The sequence below is a fragment of the Sycon ciliatum genome, chromosome 6 (genome assembly GCF_964019385.1).
Source record: "Sycon ciliatum chromosome 6, ocSycCili1.1, whole genome shotgun sequence".
Taxonomy (NCBI): Eukaryota; Metazoa; Porifera; class Calcarea; order Leucosolenida; family Sycettidae; genus Sycon; species Sycon ciliatum.
Window position 1 is genome coordinate 19471567 of NC_088648.1, and position 23132 is coordinate 19494698.

The 23132-nt window shown below is 46.2% G+C and overlaps 1 protein-coding gene and 1 long non-coding RNA gene across 3 annotated transcripts; both read right to left on the minus strand.

Annotated features, from left to right (window-relative positions):
- Positions 1-32: 32 nt before the first annotated feature.
- Positions 33-22404, minus strand: LOC135819571 (uncharacterized). Of its 2 annotated transcripts, none has more exons than XM_065332803.1 (15): positions 21253-22404; positions 19755-19946; positions 18960-19078; positions 18111-18271; positions 13781-13869; positions 13179-13284; positions 11727-11845; positions 10269-10441; positions 9387-9575; positions 7703-7895; positions 6873-7018; positions 4872-5062; positions 4280-4324; positions 2674-3916; positions 33-182 (listed from the first exon to the last, which is right to left on the minus strand). In XM_065332803.1, the coding sequence occupies exons 1-15, from the start codon at positions 22039-22041 to the stop codon at positions 176-178; spliced, it is 3762 nt and encodes a 1253-aa protein (XP_065188875.1). In that variant the 5' UTR covers positions 22042-22404; the 3' UTR covers positions 33-175. The 2 variants fall into 2 exon arrangements, with proteins under 2 accessions (XP_065188875.1, XP_065188874.1); XM_065332802.1 differs by having other exon boundaries at positions 13781-13872.
- Positions 5658-6296, minus strand: LOC135818889 (uncharacterized). Its single transcript, XR_010553804.1, has 2 exons — positions 6209-6296; positions 5658-5890 (listed from the first exon to the last, which is right to left on the minus strand). It is a non-coding gene; the product is annotated as an uncharacterized LOC135818889 (long non-coding RNA).
- Positions 22405-23132: the final 728 nt, after the last annotated feature.

A 23132-nucleotide genomic window follows, 5' to 3' on the forward strand; every position in this document is an offset into this window, starting at 1 on the left:
AGCAGTCCTTGTTAAGTTTCAGACACCACATAGATATGGATCACAATGTACTTAAAAAAAACATATTGGCAACCACATTAACAGTAAAATATATGCAATAAACACACTGGATTTTCTACCGATTTTACCATTATGTTTACTATGTGTTATAAACCTGTCCTGTTGCTTGAAGAGTTTAGGATCTGCAGAAAGCACACACATAGAAATCCACAGCCCAAGTCAGAGGCGGAAGTCCCCAGTATAAACTTGTCAACATTATGGACCTTTGGACGACCACACAGGGATCTTTAGGTTATTTGTATTGCTACTGGTGCTTAAGACAATTTCGCAACTCTTAAAATGAAAGATAAGCACTGTCCAAGTACACGTTGATCAAATCAACAGTGCACATTATGAGATATTGAGTTACATACCCTCCATCACTGTCCTTCTTGGGACATGTTTAGAGCCATTGATGGCTAATGGTTTAGCACATGCAATACATGGCTGATCCTAAGCACAAGAACAAATTCTTCCCCGCCATTAATTCAGCTAGCAATGCACAGGTAAGTGGTGCCTCTGCTGTGCCGTGTGCGATGTACGTGTTCATCTTGCAAATGCTCAGCGGGGCACAAGTTATGCGTTAGAGTCCACCAACTAAACCAGGGTTTGAACAGTCAGACGTGCACAAGGTAGCACCAGACTTACAAGGAGTACTGAGACATTCCACGGCAAGGAAGTTGGGTGGTTGTTGCTTGGTGTAGTCGACTTATGGTTAGACCGTATTGTCCAATGGTCTTACCGTCCCGTTATCGTACCAAGCCATTATTCCACTGTTCCTTGGAGTGTAGCTTGTGTTCGGCTTCATGGCGCATACCTTCCCCTCTTTGGAATTATCACTAATATCAATGAACCTTCCATGTTGGAAGGCCATTGGTTAGCGCTATCGTGCAGTGCTCAAGCTCACTTCCTTGCCGTGGAATGTCTCAGTACTCCTTGTCAGTCTGGTGCTACCTTGTGCAAACCTGGTTCAATCGGTGGACTTTAACGCATAACTTGTGCCCCACTTTTTCCGGGTCTCCATTTAATATTTTCCTTGGCGCACCATGGATGCAGTGAATGGGATTTTCGGTCTTTGACCACTTGCTGGTGAGCTGGTCTACTCACCTCCCACCGCTTTAGGAGCTGCATCTGCGCCATGATCCTTGAAGGGTGGTGGCGTTCCTACGGATGCGGAAAACTCGGTTTCAAGCCGAGTCTCACGCGAACGTGATTTTTTAATTTGGCTGACCATCTCAGTGCTAACATACATGATACTGAAAATCCGCTAACAACCATATGAACAGGGGCCATGCTCCACCCTTGAATGGTCCTCGATATGGTGGTGGATTAGTATCACAAAACTAAACAAGAACCATGACCTTCAATCAAAGTTCCATGTGATCTTCAGACCTCGAAATAGAATGGTGTTGGTAACAAGGAACTGACCGATGATGCCCCGCATGCTTGACTCATTTCGGGGCCATGAACACATCACTAAGGGCCATGTTTGACAGTGAGTAGGCGGGGAGTAGGGATTAAGTCTGCATCGTTGCCTCCGCGGATCAAGATCATTCGGTTCATCGTCCTGATGAGTGATGACTGCATTTTTTTAGTATTACAATTTTGCCCGTAAACTCATACCTTGGTTATCCGGACGAACACTTCGGTCAACTGGGCACCCTTCGGGCGAGTGTGACTGGAGATATCACTAGTCTTTTGTACCTTGTGTGGAACCAGTGACGTCATACGTCATACCTATGACTTTTCCTCAAAAAGTATTGTGATTTGGGGTTACGGACATTTCAAAGTTACCGGGAGTGGCCGGTCCCGGACCGCCTGGATAAACGAGGTACAAGTTTACTTAAAAAGAAGCAAAGTGGCACTTTCACGGAGTTTCTATAAAAAACCTATCTACTAATTTCCTATCACGTATTTTCGGGGAAATAGACGTTATATTTCTCGCCGACCGAGCGGAGCGAGTGAGGCGATTAATGATTTCTCGCACAACAAAAAAATCTCTTGCGAATATGGCACCTGGTGTTTTCTCTTTTGTTGCTGTTCTTTTTGCTTGACTTCTTCAGTCAGGTGTTTTAGTCTCACCAGTGTCCCCACCCTCCCCACCCTTCATGTCTGCTCATCTTCTTCTCTTTCTTTCTTGGCTGTAGATACATGTATGTTGTGCCTGTTGTTATGCTGCCATGTTGCCACTTGAGGTTATACATGTACACCCGATTTTTCCCTTATTCATGCATTCGTAAGTGTGACGGGTTTTTTTTCGACTGGCTCGGTCCAGAGAGAATAATCTTACATTCCCAAGTGGTGGTTGTCCTCGCCCGTTTATGTTAGCCGCATGTACTCAATCTTTCTTCGTGGGGTCTGTCATCCTGTTCTTGCTCCTAGTTTTCTTCTGCATTCCGGTTTCACATGGCTGTGGCCTACTACCGTCACTCTATGTCCTCCTGCCTCTGTTGTCTGGGTCCATGTCGGTACGTCGGTGTACGTGGAGCGAGAAGCTTCTAGGTGGGACTTTTAGGATAGAGCGTCTTAGTTTCCTCATACAAAATCCATTCCATTCAGCGCCAAGAAGACGAGTGGCGACAACTTAAATCCAGGTTTTCTTGCCCCAAAATTAGAAAGAACATAGGGACTTACTCTTTTCTGGCCCTTTTGTCGAAAACAATTCGAGTCCGTGTCCTGAACGGTGGCAAGTTGACTTTCACATCAGAGTGGGTATGTTGTTCGTTTTCCCCAGGTGAGTCCGGTGGAGTCAGTATGACGACCAATGGGGAGCTCACTGGCGTAAGGACTTTTCCTGTGGGAAGATCCGTCATCTGGGGTGCGTCAAAGGCTTTGAAACTCCGCTGCCTCTCATAACGTGCTGCACTATCTGATTCAGGATAGACGGGCAGATCAGCGGACTTTGGAAAGAACACACCCGAAGTGTCCTTGTTGGCATTTGATGCTGCGTTCCCAGGGATAGTGCTTCGATCATAGTCGACTGCAAAGTCTTCGGCTTCACTCATGTCGCTCGTGTCCTGCGAGTGATGTTCGGCACACCACGGATTGTCGGTCGCTTTCGGTGAGAAGCTTTTCTTTTCAGATAAGTGAGAAAACATATTAGTGCAGTTTTCAGATGGTGGAGGCATTTCCATGAGACCAGTACTTATTGCCGATGTTGCAGTAGCAGCTTCCGACTCATCTTCTTCGGGGATGGATGACTGACTATGACTCTGCGATTTGGACGCACGAATCCAACTTTGCCGTCTCTGTCTTGTGGTTGAGCTGCACTGTTTAGTTGAGCTTGTCAGTGGGGTGCTCGGCTGAATCGTGATTTCTGGAATCGGTCGGCGACTTTCCAGCGTCGGAGGGTCTTGTCGACTAGTCCTTGAATTGTCTGCCTCACCTTCAGCATTGAATGGGTCATGGCTTGCAAAACCAGAATCATCCAAACTTCCTTCACTTTGCTCTTCGCTGCCTTGTCCAGGTCTGGGTTCTTCATCTGACGGGTCAGACATGTCAAAGATGGAGCCATCAACCGATGAGGAGAATGAGCCGTAAGGATCGGCCAGCTTTGCCGTACGGAACTTGTAGAACGAACTGTCGAAGGGGATGTTTGCAGCGGGGCCGGGAACCCTGTCCAAGTTCCTATCGACTTCGCGTGACAAGTCGGCCCAACTGGTGCGCGACGGCCAGCTGCTGGATGAAGATGAGCGCGAAGACCTAGACGACCGGGGAGATACGTCTTCCGCTTTATCCTGCCCAACACTTTCGGAAAAGACATTAGGACTGTGGAGAAGATTCTCTTGATCTTGGGCAAAAATGGCATTACTCTGGATCTCTGCAGGTGAGAAACTGACTCGCCGCTTTTGACTAGCAAACTCAAATCCACCACTCTCTATTGGCATGGGACACAGAAACAGTTAGAAATTCAAAGTACAATTAGACATCGGCGTAGAAACTTCTATTCTGAAATGATATGTGACTCCTCATTCTTGTATCTTTGTTTTAGTGTGTATTCAACTTGTTTTATTGACTTTATATGATAAATATACTGCAGATGGAGGGAGGGTCTCTGGTGGTAGTGAAAATCCGAAATAAACAGCTTTTTGACCACCATGTTACCAAACGTTGTGGGCACTAAGGAGACAGGTCAGCATGGATGCAAGCGATTGTAAAGGACATATTGCAGGGTCTTCAGGCAAATGTTTGTGCAACAGCGTTCAAAGCAGAACATCAAGATTGCTGCGGCATAACGTACCACTGTTTCTACGCTGCTTCAGAGATGATCGGCGCGGTTGGGGTACTGAGAAAACAGAGACAAAAAAAGTGACATCAATGCCATACTCTACAAAACCTGATACTCTATGCATATTCTTGGAAACAAAGTTTGCTAAAGTAAATAAGGAGAGGATCTCCGGCATGAGGAGGATCAGGACTTTCATAAGCAACAAAACAATTCCAGAACTTGCCGACTTTTTTGTATCAATCACATGCATATTTAACCTTAAAATCATTCCACACTGCCTACCCTGACTGTGGAAAATCACCAGCTACAGCTCAGTTCCACCAATACTGCAAGTCTACAACTTGCCGGCCCACTCAAATTTCGGCCTCCCAGGGCTAAAACCCATTTCGGCCGCATCAAATTTTCGGCCCGTGCTGCTTCCGCCTCTATACACTGTCACGCTGAACCTTGCAAAACAACATTTCAGCCACAACAACATTTCAGCCACAACAACATTTCGGCCACACATCACCACGTCAAAAATACCCGAAAACTCTCACTTGATAGCTTGTAGTTTTAATACTGGCCTCACTATAGCCAGTTATGGGCAGATGACAGCACCTACCCCATGGAAAGGGAACACTTTTGGGAAGGAACATAGTGAACTCCCTGGCGATGTCACCATCCATAGCCAACTGGCCTTCATAGTACAAGGCTTTCAAGTCCAAATGACCAGGCTTGTTGAAGAATGATCGAAACCTGGAGTATTTCTCCCCAATGGCATCCGTGAGTGTCATTAGCGGCGCGCTCACCACCCTGAAAATGGATGTGACACACAACATAAAACGAAGTTGATACTTGCAACATTTCCCACTGCATGAAAGTGAGGGCCAGCTCACCTACAGTTAGTTGTCACATCAAACAATTTCAAAACTAAGTATTGTCTTTCCAGTCGCTGGGAAAGAGAGCTGGGCCACCATCAAACCTCATTCCTGGGTCTACATCACAAAAGTGATTTTGAAAGTCTGACTGTATATAGTATCTGGTTACTGTGATTGAGAGTTACACGTATTCATATTTCCTTTTCCTTAAAACTGATTTTGTTCGCGTTAATTTTTTCTTTCTTTCCTGCACACATAATGTTCCCAACTGCTAGTCCACTATATACACGTGTAGTCAAGTCACCCCGCTCTGAAGGTGGTGGGAAGATCAGTTGACACGGGCGTACTGTTCTACTTTGAGGCATGGCAGTGCAATTGGGAGAGGCAATGTGATGGGCCTCAATATGCTGGTGGATACTTGGATTCCTGGGATGCAATTTGCTAAGTCACAATTAATTCCCCACCAGACACGACCAGTAATATCGTGAACGTCGAATGAAATTGGAAAGTATTTTCTCCTGATGCATACCTGTATACAGTCAACTTCGCTAATAACGACTGCGGATATAACGACAATTCGCGAATAACGACCGAATTTCCATGCCCAGAGCAAAGTCCCATCTAACTGTATACATTTAACTTCGGATATAACGACTATCTGAATAACGACAATTCGCATATAGCGACATGCTTTTAGTGCCCCGAGGTCATATTCACTGCTTGAATAACGACTTTCTGGGCTTTTGACAGCTATTTCAAGTACCTGTCAGTCAAGTACATGTACCGTAAAGTACCGTTGATCCGCCCCCTCTCTAATTCCCGCCCCCTGTCGATTTTCTCCTTGTGAAGCGACTTCGGCGTATACAACGAAATACGATGTTGAACCGACGCATACACTGCTGTACACAATACTTGCCAATCCAGGATCAAAATGTGCACAATCCAGCACATTGAGACTGATCCTCTACGTTGTTATACATCGTACTGCACTTGACAGCCTTGATCTAATTCCCGCCCCCTGCCGAAAACCCAGCTGGGAAGCGACATGGCGTGGGGGCGGATCAACGGTACTTTACGGTACCTGTCATGCAGAAGTACCAGAACCTATGGTGATGGATATTATTCATAATTAATAATTATTATAAAGGCACACATGCAAGAAAATGCAGCCAAGGGGGAGGGGGCTTTTTCTTCCTTTTTTATGTTGGCTTCAAAATTGTTGGATTTACCAGCACACCTATATGTATACAATGTACATGTAGTGGTACATGATTGTACAGTAATCATCATACATGTACATGTACATGTCTCTGGCCCTGTATCTACTGTATCAAAAAGGCATAATATTATTATTAATTTTTTCAATTAATTTCCCTTGCATATTGAATTTTTAGTTCCTTTCAACTGCAATATGAAAATAAAGTACACATTGACATAGAGCAAGAAAAGAGCTTGATTTTGATATGCATGTCATACTATACAAAATATGGGTTCACATACATTCAAATGGGACTTCGGTTATAAGGACACTTCGCGAATAAGGACACTTTTCTGATGCCCCGCCGAATGTCGTTATTGGCGAAGTTGACTGTACTTGATTCACATGCTGTTATGTTCACAAGGAAGGTAAGGGACACTCATTGTACGATGAAACTCATGACCAGAGATTGGAATATCGGGTCAAGAATGCTGGACACGTTTGAAAGCAGGCCGGTATAAAAAGGACGTTAGCTGTGTCCACATACCTGGGGAGAAGATCCAGAGCCTGGAACCAGCTGAAGCTGTTCTTGCCATTCTCAATCTCCATTGACCTCTCGTGCCAAGAAACACTTTTGGACTGGAGCAGTAAGATCTCCCCTCTCTTAGGCTCGCACTGATCAGGATACAACACCTAGATGGAGGTAAATGAAAAATTACAACAATGGGAAGCAAAGCAAAGAAGTCGGCAAGTGGAATTTTCCGCCATTGACAACTTTGGTGGTGGGCCTGATCTACTCATCTCCCACCACTTCAGCAGCTTCACATGTAACAAGATGCATGGGGTGGTGGTATTCCTATCGATACGAAAACCAAAAGCACATGAAAACCAGAGTGTCCACTTTGTTTCTTGTTCTGCTTCGGTGTCTGTCACAGCGAAATTCCGCGACTACATCCTATTTAGAGCAGATAAGTGACGAAAAGTGGAATAGTGCGTACCACTGAGCTGCAGTTGCGCAGAAAGAGATCCGCTTTAAACCTGCCCGTACGCACTACATCAGTAGAATGTCGTGATCGCGGAATTGCGCCGTGACACCAACCCATCCCTAGCCGCACACTCTGGGTTTCAAGTAATCTTGGAAATGCTCAGTCAAATTGAGTCTCATGCCAACTATGACATTTTAATCTGGTGCTATCAAGTCTTTTCTAATTGTCCGCAAACTTCAACGCAGCCATTTACCCATTTAGGAAACTTCCCTTCTCAACTAGCAAGTCATCACTCCATTGTCATGAAAATTTAATATAGAAAGTTGAGGAGCCTCTGAAGGTTGAGCAGTACCAATTGTTCACATAAACATATCGATCGAGATGAACTAACCAGGAAGTGAAACACTTCTGTTTCATCCTCGCAGCCAATGATATCCATTTCACGGAAGAACTCAGCGTCCATCTCCATGCCGGCCAGAGTGTGAAAGACGCAGCCTAGAACGTTTCTGGCGTGCAAGATGACAGGGCCAATAGCAGCGCTTCGCCTGTTTGAGTATCTCAGTGACGTGTCGACAAGGATTATTCTAGAAAGAACACAGAGAAAGGCATAGTAGACGTAGTGCATTGTGTGGAACAGATGGTCCTGTTTTCGAAACTGGAGATGCTGCGCAATGAAACCCGACTCCGTGGATGCATTACACCAACACCGTACTGAGTGCATTCTAATAGTCAATTCTCTACAGGTCTGCGCTTCGCATTTTTTCGCCAGGATAATCCTCCCAGCATTCTACAAACGGCTTCGAGGAGGTCCCTGCGATTCCCCTTGGCCACAAAGAAGACGTCGGACTGGAGAGAGGCGAAGAAAGCCAGGCCGTCGACATTCTGATCCGGAGTCTGCGCTGGTTGCACAACGACTGAAATGTTTCATGTTGCCGTGCAAGCGGAACTGATTTATGTTCTCACGATGCATATTGGGCAGTGCTCCGCCAGTGTGAGCCTGGCCAGCTTCACGGCAGCGAGTGCCGCGTGATTCCGTGTTCCTGCCCCGAGCTCCACTTTGTCACTGTGTCAGCTTCGAGCAAGTAAGTGTTAGTCTTTTTTATTTTACTCTTGAGTTCCCGTCGGCAACGTCCTCACACGCATGGCTTCCATGGAGAATCTGTTTTGGAACAACCAAACTTACCTCGACATGAATGTGGGTTGTCGATGACAGCCTTTGGCGTGGCTTGTTGAGAAGGTTCTTGCTCAAACGCACCGTTCAAAAAACGTCACGAAGTTTTTGTATACGGAGGAAGTATCATTATCAATATCTTCATAATTTTGCGAAAACTGTGGCAATACGGCCAGTGAGAAGGCAGACTTTGCCTGTGCTTCTGGTGAAGTAAAATAGAGCAAACAAATAAAATAGAAACTGGACTCGTGTGCACAAACTGAGACATTACTAATTTGCGGAAATGGAAAAGGAGGATGCGCTTGAACCTGAAGTGCAGCTACTGTGCATTAAGAAATCCGACCGAGAGTCATGTGTGCACGTTTCACCGGTTCACACCCCATATGTGGCAGGCAGGGCTGTATAGCACCCGGTGCGGTATGGACCAGAATGATTTCATTGAGCTGTACTTTGCATTTCAAGATAAGGTGGGTTCTTACTAGGGCTGAGACGGGTAGCATTTTCTTCGGGTATCGGGTCCGGGTAGTTTCCATGGGTAGCACGGGTACCCGATCGGGTAATGTTTCCATGGTAAGACCACAATGCACACTGGCCCCTTCCCTTGCGCTTTGGGTAGACATGCGTGAATTATTTGTACACGTGCACTGTACATGATGTCATCTGCGACCTCGGGTTTTCGGGTACTATTCGGTACCCGACTACCCGAGGTCCTCACGGGTAGCACGGGTACCCGCCTACCCGTGCACACCACTAGTTCTTACCTGTCAGTATTCTTCGGTCAACTGGGCGACCTTCGGGCGAGTGTGGAAATATTACTACTCTTTTGTACCATTTTGTCGAAACAGTGAGGTCATACCACCGGCTATGACCTTCACTATCAAAATGAGCAGCCTTCAACGCTTACCTATCGGTCTTCTTCCGAAGCAGCGGCAGCAGACCAAGTTTGTCATCACATCCTGAATGCAAGTTAAGGTAGTTGCCCTCCTCGTCTGTTCTGCTCTCTTGTGGCTGTGCATCGTCGGCAAGTGGAGGTGACGTGAAGTTCACAACATCATTCACCAGTAACAGAAGTGGACTTTTGTTTGCTACCGACCTGCAGGAAGTCCACCAAAAGAAGACCGACTTCCCGGCATCAGGATGCATCAGGATAAACACGTACTCAGCATACATTTACAAATCACGTAATACAATGCTGCTCATTGTAATCCGAATATGTGAGTGAAGTTATCACCAGTCAGCACCAGTGCATAGTTCAGTTTTCACAAATCCGGGTTAGACAGCACACGACATGTACTTGGCTCAAATCGATCAGATTATGATTGAGCAGCACTGAGCATGAACAGTTATGGGCCGGAAACATAAAAATCGTTCTTATTCATCACGCGTTGTCTCACGACATTAACCACACTATTATTTTCGCCCCGTATGCGAACCCGTCGAATTTTTTTTCGCCACTTGTGTGGAAGAGGCAGTTACCTGGTGCTAGTCTTGATCTGCTCAATTATATATTATTTTAGATGTTGAACGCTATCGTTGCTGTAAGGGAACATGTGTGGGTTTATATCCAGTGCATATGCAGATTCTGCGTGCTTCTCTTGTAACAGGCGTATACATGGTACATCAGCAATCCCGGAACAAACAGAATGGTCAGCATCACCCTGACCCCTGGCAAATCGGCTTCTATGACGTCACATTCACATCGCACACCTTTCCCCTGTTTGTGTGCACGTTTTTTTTGTGAATTAAACTCTTTCCAATAATTCAATCAAGTTTTATCCACACTTACCGGGCCATGGCAACAACAGCATCCCAAATATATGCCATGCTCCCAGTTGACTGCTCAAGCAGCCAACCAACTGCCAGTGTCATGACGACTGTCCTTGCAAGCCAGGTCAGTAGCCAGTACTGGCCCCAAACTAGCACCGGAAGTAACAATTGGGATACAATGACAAGGATGACCTGCAAGAAAAGAAAAAAAATGCTGAATACAACCTCTCGTACATGCTGCTAAAATACTAATTACACTGTCCATATCCATAAGTTTGAGGGATTTGCAAGGGAAAAAGTCTGACGAACAAAGGTGCCAGCAAAAAGACGACACTACGGAAGTAGCGTCTTTTGCATAGCTGTGGGAATCAAAGCGGTGTGGACCCTTGCTAGCGCCGAACAGTACTGGAGTAGCGGTCTTTGTATACTTACGGATACGAGATTCACACAGCTGCAATACCACTGGCTATAATTATAATTGTGATACTGTATAATTTAAACTCGGATACTGATTTTCTGACTGTTTATCATCTTGTTACAGTCGTGGATAGTTGCTTCTCATCAAGGGCTTTCCAACGAGCCCGAGATCTTCAAAATCGTTGAAGTAGAACCAAAGTTATGTTGGAAATTGAGTGCGCATTTTCGTCACTGCCACAAATTCCGAGGAAGCAAAAAAGCTATGGACTCCAAAGGGATAACTCGTTCAAATGTGTTTCTTCTCTTTGATACTGTATAAGTGCAAAGTTTCGTTTGAAATTAACTTTCGCTGCATTCGTTAGGGGGGGGGGGGAGGGGGGGGGACGAGATAACTAAAGTCCGTACCAAGCGCGATCACGCGAGTCGTTTTCGAATTTCACGTGAAGTTTGGAGGACCTCACTTAGTGCCTGTTTAGTGACGGTTACTTCGATTCCTTGGCCCTTCTGAACGTCCGGGGTGACAGACCTCGACCAAAAACGAAATTTAGTTTGTAGCGAAACCTGGTGGTGGAGTGATCTAACGTAAGATTTCGTGAACGAAAATTTGTATTTAGAACAGTGATGAACCAGAGCAAGATTAGGAAACTTCGCTCATCCCAGGACACCACTGTTTGACAAAAGTAGCGCTTATGTGCGAGGGTGACATGGTAAGTCTCACATACAGTGCCCAACAGATGGTGAATCTCTGTTAGCTGTATCCAGGTAAGTCTCACATCCAATGCCCAGCAGACGGCAAAAACTGCGTTAGCTGCAGCCATGTTGCTCTCATTCAAAGTAGTAGGATCAACACTTTGACCATGTGGTTGTGGTCCTGGCTGCTTTTCACAAGGTCACGAGTTTGAAACCGCACAGGCAGCCCAGAGCATGAACCCGGTGTTTTACTGCATCCATGACCCTTACATGCAATTAACTGCGTCGAGGCCAACGATCAGCTGGTACTCTCAAACCCTGGTTGAGGGAAATCTCTACTATTGTCTGTCTTCCATGCCTGCAAACTTACCGTTGTTGCGTACTTAGAAAAGCTGGCAGTCGTATAGATGTGCTCCCAGTCCAAAGAGGCCACGTCTGCCTGGGACTGAGCTATTTCTTGCAGCTGTCGGAATACTGCCTGCAATGGACCTAATACAAACGCAACAAAGAGGTGGAAACACACACTGAATGCCATGCAACAAAGTAAAGCATGAGCCGCAGAACTCTCTGCTTTGCGAATATGGTAGTTGATGCAATAATTAAGCTGACCAACATCACCATGATAATATCAAATAACATATCATATGATATTATCATGATATCCTATTTCTATAGAATTCTGTCAGATATCCAAAAAACCAAGACGAGGGGCAAGTGAACTTGAGCTCAAATTTCTTTCCTAGATCCACTTGCATGCATATATTGGATCATTATCGCCTTCTTAGGCTGTGTTTACATGAGAAATTTCAACCCGGGTCGAGTTCAGCCCGGGTTGAAAGTCTGTACGACAGACAAAAGAGGTGAGCGTTTACATGAAGACAGTTGACCCGGGTCAAATACTGATATGCCGCCAAAAGTCCACTTCTAGAATCCTGTATGGTCACGTGAATCCGTTCGCGCGAAATTTGCATGTGCAATGCTGTTCAAACCTGGCGCAAGATACACACAGAACTACGTTTGTACGATTTTCTTGACCCATGACAACCCTCCCCCAAGGGGAGGGTTGAAATCAACCCGGGGTGAAATTTCAACCCGGGTCAAGCGCAATGCGTCATGTAAACGCGCCATTCATCTTGTGTCCATGGCGGGTTGAAATCTGACACGGGTCGAACTCAACCCGGGTTGAAATCTGACCCGGGTTGAAACGCCTCATGTAAACACAAGCTTAGTATTTGACCCCACTAATTTCCCTGATACTTAAAGCAGGCAAATCTATCGCGTATTTGACTGCTTAGTCAAATACACAATATATTTGACTACTTATATTTGACTCCTTAGAACTTTTCGGACTTAGAATTTTTCTCTCCCACTTAGGAAAAGAAATTGTGAAGAAAGCAGAAATGCACAAGATGGGATTCGAACCCACAACCATGTGAATCTCATTCACTCTTCCTTACCACCCAGCCACTGCGCTACCGATGCTGACCTCAGTTTAAACAATGACCTTGATCCTGCAATGCCGTACAAGGCGGTATAGGCTATAGTATATTATTAGAATTACAAGGATAAGTGGTATATGAAGAGAAACTATCGCGTGGAGAACACGATAAATAGATTATAGACCTCATAGTTGGTCTATACAGGATATAGACCTCGTAAAAAACCGAGGTCCCCCGAGGTCTTTTACTCGGTCTATATATCCTGTATAGACCTCCTAACCGGTCTATAATCTATACATATTCAAGATAAAATACAGAATAAACCTCACTGAAAGAAAATATATTCAATAGAGTCATGCGTTACAAATTGTTTCCATCCTTACCAAGTGGCTGTCCATGTGCTGTACTGCTGAGTATGGTGGCCAGTCTCAGGCTTGAGAGATACGGTATCGAGTGGCAGTGCTCACCTTCCTCACCAGACCCTTCCTCCTGCAGTGACACAGGCACACAACAAAACTAGCCCGTGAGAATGATGGGTTGTCCTGGGCAACATTACTGCGTCTTTGAAAGGCGGGACTGAAATGAATCCCGAAATTCTTTCCTATAATGGTTCCCGGTCAACAACCCCTTGTCACAATGGCTGAAACCTTCATTTTGATTATACACCACAGAAGCAGCGGATGAACTTATATCCAAAGAGAAATTGTTCTTAGTACATATACCCCACTCCCACCCAAGCACCATCAGAAAATTCCAATTACAAAAATGTATTGAAAGTCTAATGCAACATGTGCCCATGCCTAAGTACTCTAGTTAAAATGTTGCTTAAAAAGTAGTTTCTTTGCAACTAAAATCAGGCACCAAGCACAAACTCAGCAACGCCGCTAACGACAGTGAACTGAAGCATTGAAAGAATAATATGAAGGCAAGTTGCAAGAAGGTACTCCACAGATTCACATTGATTCACTGTGAGACAGAGTGATACCTGATGACTGCTGTACACTGGTCCCTGATCAGCCATTGAGAACAACCAGTCCGGTGCTATCCCTGCCAAACGTCCCATTGCTATCCTATCTGCTGAGCACAGGAATGGGAAAGAGAAAAAGGGGACGTATTCCATCATCTATGAAAGCTGAACAGGCGGCGAGGTGACAACAGTTTTAAGACTGCAATAAACAGAATCAGCTGAAGCGACATGTTAATTAAGAAAGTTTTATTGATTGATATTTCCATCAAAGTTACTTCTTTGTCCAACACCACTTTACATCTCAATAAAACTTCGTAACATGTTGCTTCAGCTAATTATGTTTATTGCCATTTTAAACCTATGAAAGCTTTATCATATCCAATGTTGACATCATCACCACCACGGTTGGGTATTTCCGCAAGCCAGACAGTATGCTGGAAATACGCAGAATCAATATCTTCGCTAGTTGGGTGATACACAGCTGCCTCTGTACATGTAACTGTCAGGATCACCACTACTCAACTCTACTACGGTATGATCAGAATGTCGCGAACACTGTGAATGCTGTTGATGGTGGTAAAAAAAAGCGGACAATCATGTGTGCATACTCGCACAGTACAGAAACACACACACACACACACACACACACTCTCTTTCTCTCTCTCTCTCACACACACACACACACACAGAAGGGCACGCACGGACGCATTCCACACACAACACGCACCACATAATTATATGCCTAAAAAAACAGATGCGTGAATCCTACAAAACCACTACTCAGCAAGGAGAATTTATAGTATACAAAAACTCACAGGGTTTTGTAAAAATATTTTTACATACAACATACATAGGAATTGTTTGCAGGCAACCTGCCTACACTCAAGAGAGCACTGCATTTCACACAAATCCATTGGTATCGTTACAACGTTTCGGTCTTTATGACCATCATCAGGAATGAAGTGGATATGGAAAGAACAGCAGTATAAAAGAAGGAGGCAAGCAAGCAAAGCGCGGTACATAGTGACAACGCGCGTAGAGATGTGCAAAGCACGTCATGGCGGGTGTGCATTACTACACATACATGACAACACAAGCACAAACGGCGAGGAAAGTAGATACTGCGCTACAGCAGTGATGACAGCCCAGTTCCAGTCTCACACCACCAGTGAGGTGTGTAGAGCCCCGCGCCACTCGCAGTAAGGTGGTGTTATAGCAGATCCCAGCCACTGTTGTTGTTAAAGGGGAAGTTAAGGCAAAAATTAAAATTTCACCAGTTGTAGTCTTCGGGGTGCTGAGTGGAATGGTCATGGTCCGAGGAAGCTGAGACGCTCCCTTCCTACTTGAATCCCAATCGAACTCGCGCACTTCCACCGAAACTGGGTGACTGCGCCCTACTAGATGGGGATTTGTATGCAAAACGTCACTAAAAGCGCCATTTCGTTCTTATAAAAGCATGGATGACCGCGATTGGCCCATATGTTGTAGTCTTTTGGACGCTAAGTCGATTGGTTTTGGTCCGAAAAGGCTGCGATGCAGCGTTCCTCCTTTATTCCCAATCAAACATGGTTGAACAAGCGGTCACGTGCTCCTGCGTACGCCAGTCACCTGGTCACCGTGCCTGCAGGGTACAACTTACTAGCCTGTTTGACCTTTTTTGGGTGCAATCCTGTCACTCGAGTTGAACCTTGGTGTGAAAGTTCTCGCCTGCTGGCGTGGTGACAAGGTGATTTGGGCACCCAGGAGCACGTGACCGCTTGTTCAACCTTGTTCGATTGGGAATAAAGGAGGAACGCTGCATCGCAGCCTTTTCGGACCAAAACCAGTCGACTCAGCGTCCAAAAGACTACAACATATGGGCCAATCGCGGTCATCCGTGCTTTTATAAGAACGAAATGGCGCGTTTAGTGACATTTTGCATACAAATCCCCATCTAGTAGGGCGCAGTCACCCAGTTTCGGTGGAAGTGCGCGAGTTCGATTGGGATTCAAGTAGGAAGGGAGCGTCTCAGCTTCCTCGGACCACGACCATTCGACTCAGCACCCCGAAGACTACAACTGGTGAAATTTTAATTTTTGCCTTAACTTCCCCTTTAATTTCCGGGGATCGCTCCCTGATATTGATGGCCTCCCGGATCCTCCTCCTGGGGCGGTCACGCTCAGAACCTAGAACCCGGACACCCGAGAAAGTCGTTGCTCCCAATGGCAATGGGTCAGATGCATGCTTGGCCGCGAAATGCTCACCCAGCGCAGTGCCGCTCACTGTGTTGCGTGCGTCGTCGTTGTGTTCTTTTGTCCTGGTGGCGAGGCTGCGGTACGTCTCTCCGACATATTTATCACCACATTTGCACTCGAGGTGGTATACGACGTTTCGCTCTGTGCATGCTTCTGAACCCGACATGCAGGCGACACAAGCAGCTTTGGGCCGCCCCCGTTTACGGGGCTTGGACGGGTCTACATACCTGCGGCATGGTGGTTTGCGGAGGGCAGACGTGCAAATCATAGAACTTAGACAGCGGTTCCTGTAAATCAGCTGGGCATTTATCTTGTACTTCCGGAGTAATTTATGAATTTTGTTGTGGATATACTTGGTGTGAAACGGTAGGTTGAGGGTGACAGGGTATTCATTCTGCACTCTGCCACGTCGGGGGCGCATAGCTCGTTCACGTGACGAAACTATAACTGACTCTGGGAAGTTGTTGAATTTTAGGATGTTGGTTACTTTTTCTTCACTTCTTTTTAGGGTGTCAGCATTGGAGGATAGACGGACGGCACGCAGGAACTCAGAGGAAGCAATTGCTTTCTTTTGCTGGCTGGGAACTGACGAGTTGTAGTCTGATACCAGTCCGCTGTGACATGGCTTGCGGTATAGTTCATAGGATATAGATCCATCTGGTGAGGCATGGACGGTCGTGTCCATGAAATTGATGGAGCCAGTCAACTCCGTGGATTGGTGAGTGAATTTAATATTAGGATCGGCATTATTGAAGTGATCTAGGAAACTCTGCAGAAGTTCCGGACCGAGGTTCCACACAATGAAAACATCATCGATGTAGCGCTTGTACAGAACTGGGCTGGCAGGTGCACTACGCAAGAGCGAACTCTCTAGGTCATGCATGTACAGGATGGCAAAGGGGGGCGCTAGGTTATTGCCCATAGCCACACCATCCTTCTGGTGGTACACCTGCGCTCCAAACCGGAAGTAGTTGGAGCTCAGCACATGTGCGAGGAGCTCCTTGACCTGCCCAATTCGGAAACCGAACAGATCGATGCTGCCCTCGTGTTGTCGGAGGACTCTCATGACTGCTGCAATACCATCGTTAATCGGGATGCTAGGGTAAAGGGCCACCACATCCATAGTCACAATGATGGTGCCGGGCAGGGCCTTGAGGTTGGGAAACGCGCTCCTCATACACTGGAGTGCTTCAACAGTGTTCTCCAGGTGTGCTGGCACGAACTGGAGACATTGATTGAGGATGCGTTCGAGGACTATGGAGATGTTTGTAACTGGGCTGCCGCAGGCCGCAACGACTGGTCTGAGAGGAATATTGGACTTGTGATCTTTTGGAAGACCATACATTTCAGGGAAGCTGTTGTCGCCTGGCATCATGGCTGTGTATAAATCCTTTTCCAAGGATCCCTCGCAAACTCGGCGGAGTATCTTTCGGGTCTCCTCCTCCCACTGGTCGATAGTAAGCTCAACCTTCTCAAACCGGGACTTGTCCGACAACAGGGATTCTGCCTTCTCCAGGTAAGTGGTCATTTTCATTGCTACAAATTTGTTGCTTTTATCAGATTTTTCAATATCAGGGAGCGATCCCCGGAAATTAACAACAACAGTGGCTGGGATCTGCTATAACACCACCTTACTGCGAGTGGCGCGGGGCTCTACACACCTCACTGGTGGTGTGAGACTGGAACTGGGCTGTTATCACTGCTGTAGCGCAGTATCTACTTTCCTCGCCGTTTGTTCTTGTGTTGTCATGAATGTGTAGTAATGCACACCCGCCATGACCTGCTTTGCACTTCTCTACGCGCGCTGTCACTATGTACTGCGCTTTGCTTGCTTGCCTCCTTTTTTTATACTGCTGTTCTTTCCATGTTCACTTCATTCCTGATGATGGTCATAAAGACCGAAACGTTGTAACGATACCAATGGATTTGTGTGAAATGCAGTGCTCTCTTGAGTGTAGGCAGGTTGCCTGCAAACAATTCAAGTATAATGAAGCTGCGTGAGGCGTCCTTCAAAATTTTGAAACATACATAGGGTTCATAAAAACATTACAGCTTACACTGCAGGCAGCGTACGCTTAAAATAAAGTTCTAAACATTACCCATAGTCTACTTACCGTTGTCGGATATTGTTTCTTCTTCACTTTCGTCCACAGTACTTGCGCCATGACTCCTGCCAAGGTTGTCACCTCTGCTACCCGCTATGACCTGTTTGCCTGCTCTCTGCCACCTGTCCTTGGCGTCAAAGAAGGGCTTGTAAAGCAGGTTGAGCCAGTATCTGGTCAAAGGAGGTAATGAATTGCAATGGACGAAAAAAAGCCTTAGAAACATGAAGGTCAAGCGCGGTGCAGTTCGGTGGATAGTGAACTGGGTGTCTAGGTTTCTTGTTTGAACTTCGAAAAATGTGCCCACTCGATCTTTTGACCAAACCAGAGCCCACTGAGGTGAGGACCACCTGTTCCAGTATGCTCTTGGGCACAACATGGATACTATTAACATGTATCTATGTCCAAAGTTCATGAAATGGATATGGTGTCCCTTGGCCTCTACAGTGGAGATAACAATCCGCCCGCAGACACGAACGAGAACAAGACTAGCATATGAAACCTTTCATTAGTTTTCTGCATAATTGTTGCAGCAATGATGTATGGCCAGACTGGGAGTCTCTCCAATTGCTTGGTTTACGCGATGGCTAGAGTCTCACCATACACGCACACATGTAGACGTACATCCACATACTTGAACATGCAAAAAAACGCATGCACACACACACACACACACACACACACACACACACACACGCATGCACACACACACACACACACACACACGCACACACACACACACACACACATACACACACACATTGAAAGGTTCTTTCCAAAAGGAAGATCAGGCTTGGAATGCGAAATAGAAGGCCAGTTTAACACAATGTCTCCTGTGAGCATTAGAAAACAAGCACCCACCTGTATTTCTGAATATCATGGTCTTGTAACCAAGCGACCACCAATGGTTGACCAATGAGCAGCGCTGACATAACAAACAAGTATATGTTTGTTTGCAAAAACTCCAATCCCAGGCGATACTGCAGAGTGACACACAAACACAGAGAGAATGGATAGGGAGGTTGATTGTCAATTGTCCAGAATAGTCAACAAACTGGTAACTGGTCCATAATCGCATCCCCGAATACCATGCACTTACCATTGCAAACATGGCTGACTTTTAAAAACACAACACGTGTTTATCTAGCACATCTGGCATGATAACAAAATCTAGTATGATCTCTTCCCCTTAGTTTCCTGATTTTTCCTTCTAGGACCACAAGTAACCAGTTGTCCAGGCGATCTCCACACATTACCACAGCACACCAGTAGCAAAGCGACACACCCATTGCTACTCTGAGTTCCTTCATACAGCTTTGACGAGTACATGTAGACAACTCTCGCCAGTGAAGTCAGATAACGTAGAATGGCTGATAGTTTGTGAAGATCACTATCACTCTAGAAACAGTTGTTTGAAAGCACAGAATACCACTAGATGTGTCGCATTGCTGACGGTGTGCTATGGCAACGTATGGAGGTCAGCTGGATGGTGCAATGGACACACACATACAGAATCCAGCTAGTGTGATGGCTGTTGCACTCAAGACCTGCCGCCTTGTATTATTATATTGTTATTATGGCAAGCACAGCTTAGGCGTGCGTGAAATCACTTCTGCACCCGTATATGATCCATATGTCCGATGATCTTTGCCTTACCTCTAGAAGTATGGAATGAAGTACGATGCCTCCGAAGACAGGCCATCTGTGTGTATGGCAGCAGATGATGGCATGAACAAACACACCTGCATATAGAGCTTGCTGGGGCGAAACATGAAGTAGCGAATCACCTTGAAACACAGACGCTAGGCTTTCGGGGCCTGTGTCCCTTGCCGTGTGCATCAAAAAGAACTGCAGAACAGAGGACAAAAGGTGGCGAGCAACAAAAGTTAACAGTGTGAAAATAGGGAAAGGCTTTGGGAAGCTGGGAAAAAAGAGGGCACAGGTACCAGCAGAGGAGTTGATTTCAAAATGGACATAGGTGGCAAACAGGACGGGGCTCACTATTCACTTTCTCTCTTGGTAATTTGACTAAAAAACATAATTATCAAGTGACAGCAAGATGTGTTTCACTCCGAGCCAAAGGTTCATTGCTCTGCGATGAACAGAAACGCCATACCAAGCAGGTGAGTCTGGAGTGTTGATTCACACTGCGCCTTTAACCTTTTCGAAAAATCAACATCTTGTCGCAGGTAACCAGCCAGGACAGGTAACCAGCCTCTCCCCTCACCGATGAAAACTGATGGAAGCACACCCAAGGCTTATTTTTCTCTGTACTGGTCGTCATGGAGCGAAAGCAATTACCTAATCTCAGAACTCAGGGTGAACCTGACGTTGACTCCAAAATTGTTCCTGTTTCGAGCCACCTCTGTGATCCCAAATTTGGAACGAAAAATCGGGCAACTTGGAGGCAACTTGCCAACACAAAGGGGAGGCTCGCTTTGATCGACTCTGGATTCAGTGCAAACTTCAGCGTGCCTGCTTCCTTCCACAAACATTTTTTCCACGCTGATGATCGGATTGGATCTACACAATTTTGCTGTCAAACCGGTTCTATTCGAAACTGTCCACTCTACCTGAAAAAGTACAAGCAAGCTTTGGAAGTGTTCCTTTGAATCCCTGTCTAGTCGCTGTATTTGTGCGACTTTCCCCGTACACTTGGGGTCCATATTTTTATGCTTACAGAGTCCGGGGAGCACACAGTCCAGCTGCTTTCAGGGTTCAGACTGTGTGGTGGACTATTGACTGGCTACAGTGACCGGACTGCTTACTGAACTAAACATGTACTGTAAATATACAAATTTTCGGCAGCTATTTAATTTCGGCTATATTCGGCACCGACCCAAAACGCCTAAATTAAAACGCCGATGAAATTGTTCACAGCATCTGTCGCACTATACCATGCCCTCTACCCCACCGAAATGTCAAAAATCGTGAACTGCCGAAATTTTGCAGCGCCGCTATTTTGTATATTTACAGTATTCCTAAGAAGTGATGCCCACCCGAATTCCTGGTCATTCTGCGTAAGGAAAGTGTAATGCACAGACGATAATGTCGTCGTATCTTCTCTCAACGCCCCTTCCCCGTCCCCAAAGGCCATGGGCAAAACAAATACATGTATCACATCTTGAGCAAATAGCTCTATTCTCAAACTCACCAGAGAGAACGTCTGCAAGAAAACGGCTGTTAGGACGAACAGCTTGGCGGCAGCATTTCGAACCAGCGATTCCCCAAACGCTGACACACGAACCTTCTTTGCCAACACCAATAGCATGTGCCCCGCTAGCGGTCCAACTGTTGATAGCAGTGTCAGAAATATTCCGCCATGCACATTATTCTCCCGACATTGCGGATACACCCAGGACGTGGCTACATACAAGCATCGCGTGAACACAGATGCAGTAAGCTCCACGATCGGCAGGAGCATCACCATGAACACAAACCCAAGTAGGACGAGGTTGCCAAAGAAGCCAGACGCAAATGGTCTTGGTCGGGGGTCGCCGTTTTCCGTGGCGATTTTCTGATAGGCCACACACTGGCGACGGAAATAGTACTCCTGCCACAGCAGGGTGTCATGCTGGTGCCGTTCACGATCTTTCCAGCGGAGATAGGAGCTAGCTACGAACGATCCAGCATCTACGGTGCTGAGAAAGTCAATGCGAACACTGCGCGCTAGTAGCGAGTTGAGAACTCCTAGGGAGAACATTGAGTCGTACAGCTCATTGCCCGACATACACACTCCAATTCTCGTCTCGGCTGTGCTGTTCGCGGTTTGCGTCCATTCTGAGCCCTGGAACACGGCAGCGTCGTCAACATCTCCGCGGATGTTGCGATGTTCGCCATAGCCGTGAGCGGGCGGTATGTCCTGGTTGATACAGATTGGATCATCCTCCTCACTGCTTTCCGTGGCGGAACTGCGGCGGAGAGTACTCTGTTTTCTCCGCATGTTCCAGTCTTTCTCTTATCCCGAGCTTATCGAGGCAACATCTAACTATGCTAGCACAACTCCTGAGCAGCGAACCTGTTCACTTTATTTTTCGTTTTTGCAACGCCAGAAGGAGAGTTTGCCGCTTCAGATGCACGGCCAGCGCAGCACTTGTCTTCGCCAGAAAAAAATTAATGAAGAAGATACTATACTAGTAGTAATGCGGAGCCCAATATTTCGCGCATGATGAATAATTCCCTGTAGAGCTAATACTAACTTCAGCTAAACTTAACTTTAGCAGTAAAGGTGAGTTGCAGCTAACCAGCTCCGACTCGTACGAGTATTGCTAGCTGTTCCGACTCCGAGGCTGTGCTGTAGTAGTACTCCTAGTACTAGACCTACTAGCCCATAATTTTAAAGCGTTCACCACTGGCACACTGGCAGCCAGGCCAGCGCTCCCACGCACAACGAACACTGCTGCATGCATGCTGGAGATCGAGACTGACTGTGACTCTGAGTGTTTTAGTTGAAGTGAACTCGAAAGAGAAAGATGTCTTGCTAGCTGTGAGTAATTGAAAACAGAAATCCGTATCCTACGTAACACGTTCCTTGTGGAGTACTACTACTAGTAAGCACATGTAACTAAGTAACTGGGTACTTGTGAGTGAAGCTCATGTCTACGACATGAGACATAGATTTACGAGTCCTGCTGTCATATGACAGCATGACTCACTATCCGCTTAGCCTTCGCTCAAACTGTGATTTTTTCACCAAAATGTGATGACTAACTCAACACGTTCACTTCGTTATCTGAAAATCAGAATCGAGATCTCCATGACGTGTGTACATGACATGTATGGCACGGCCGCACTAAGGTATGCACACTGTGAACTACTGTCCGGCGTGTATTTGCCGACATATTGCCACTGCCAGGTGCATGTTTACCACTACACTGTGTATAAGTAAAATACTCTACAATGTGGTCTACTACTTAGGGATATACACTGTAGTTGTCGCACTGCGGTTGACCGGTCCTTGAACCGTAGATCTACTTCGCCAGCGCAGATATCCAGCCGGGGAGGCCGCGCGACAACCTTTCACCAAGCTGTACT

Excerpts from the sequence above, each read along its gene's own strand:
- LOC135819571 (XM_065332802.1), bottom strand. The coding sequence starts at position 22,041 with ATGCGGAGAAAACAGAGTACTCTCCGCCGCAGTTCCGCCACGGAAAGC. Across the intron at positions 19,947-21,252 it reads TCTTGCAGACGTTCTCTCTG|TTCTTTTTGATGCACACGGC; the intron begins GTGAGTTTGAGA and ends TCTGTTCTGCAG. Across the intron at positions 11,846-13,178 it reads AGCACATGGACAGCCACTTG|GTCCATTGCAGGCAGTATTC; the intron begins GTAAGGATGGAA and ends CGTTTGTATTAG.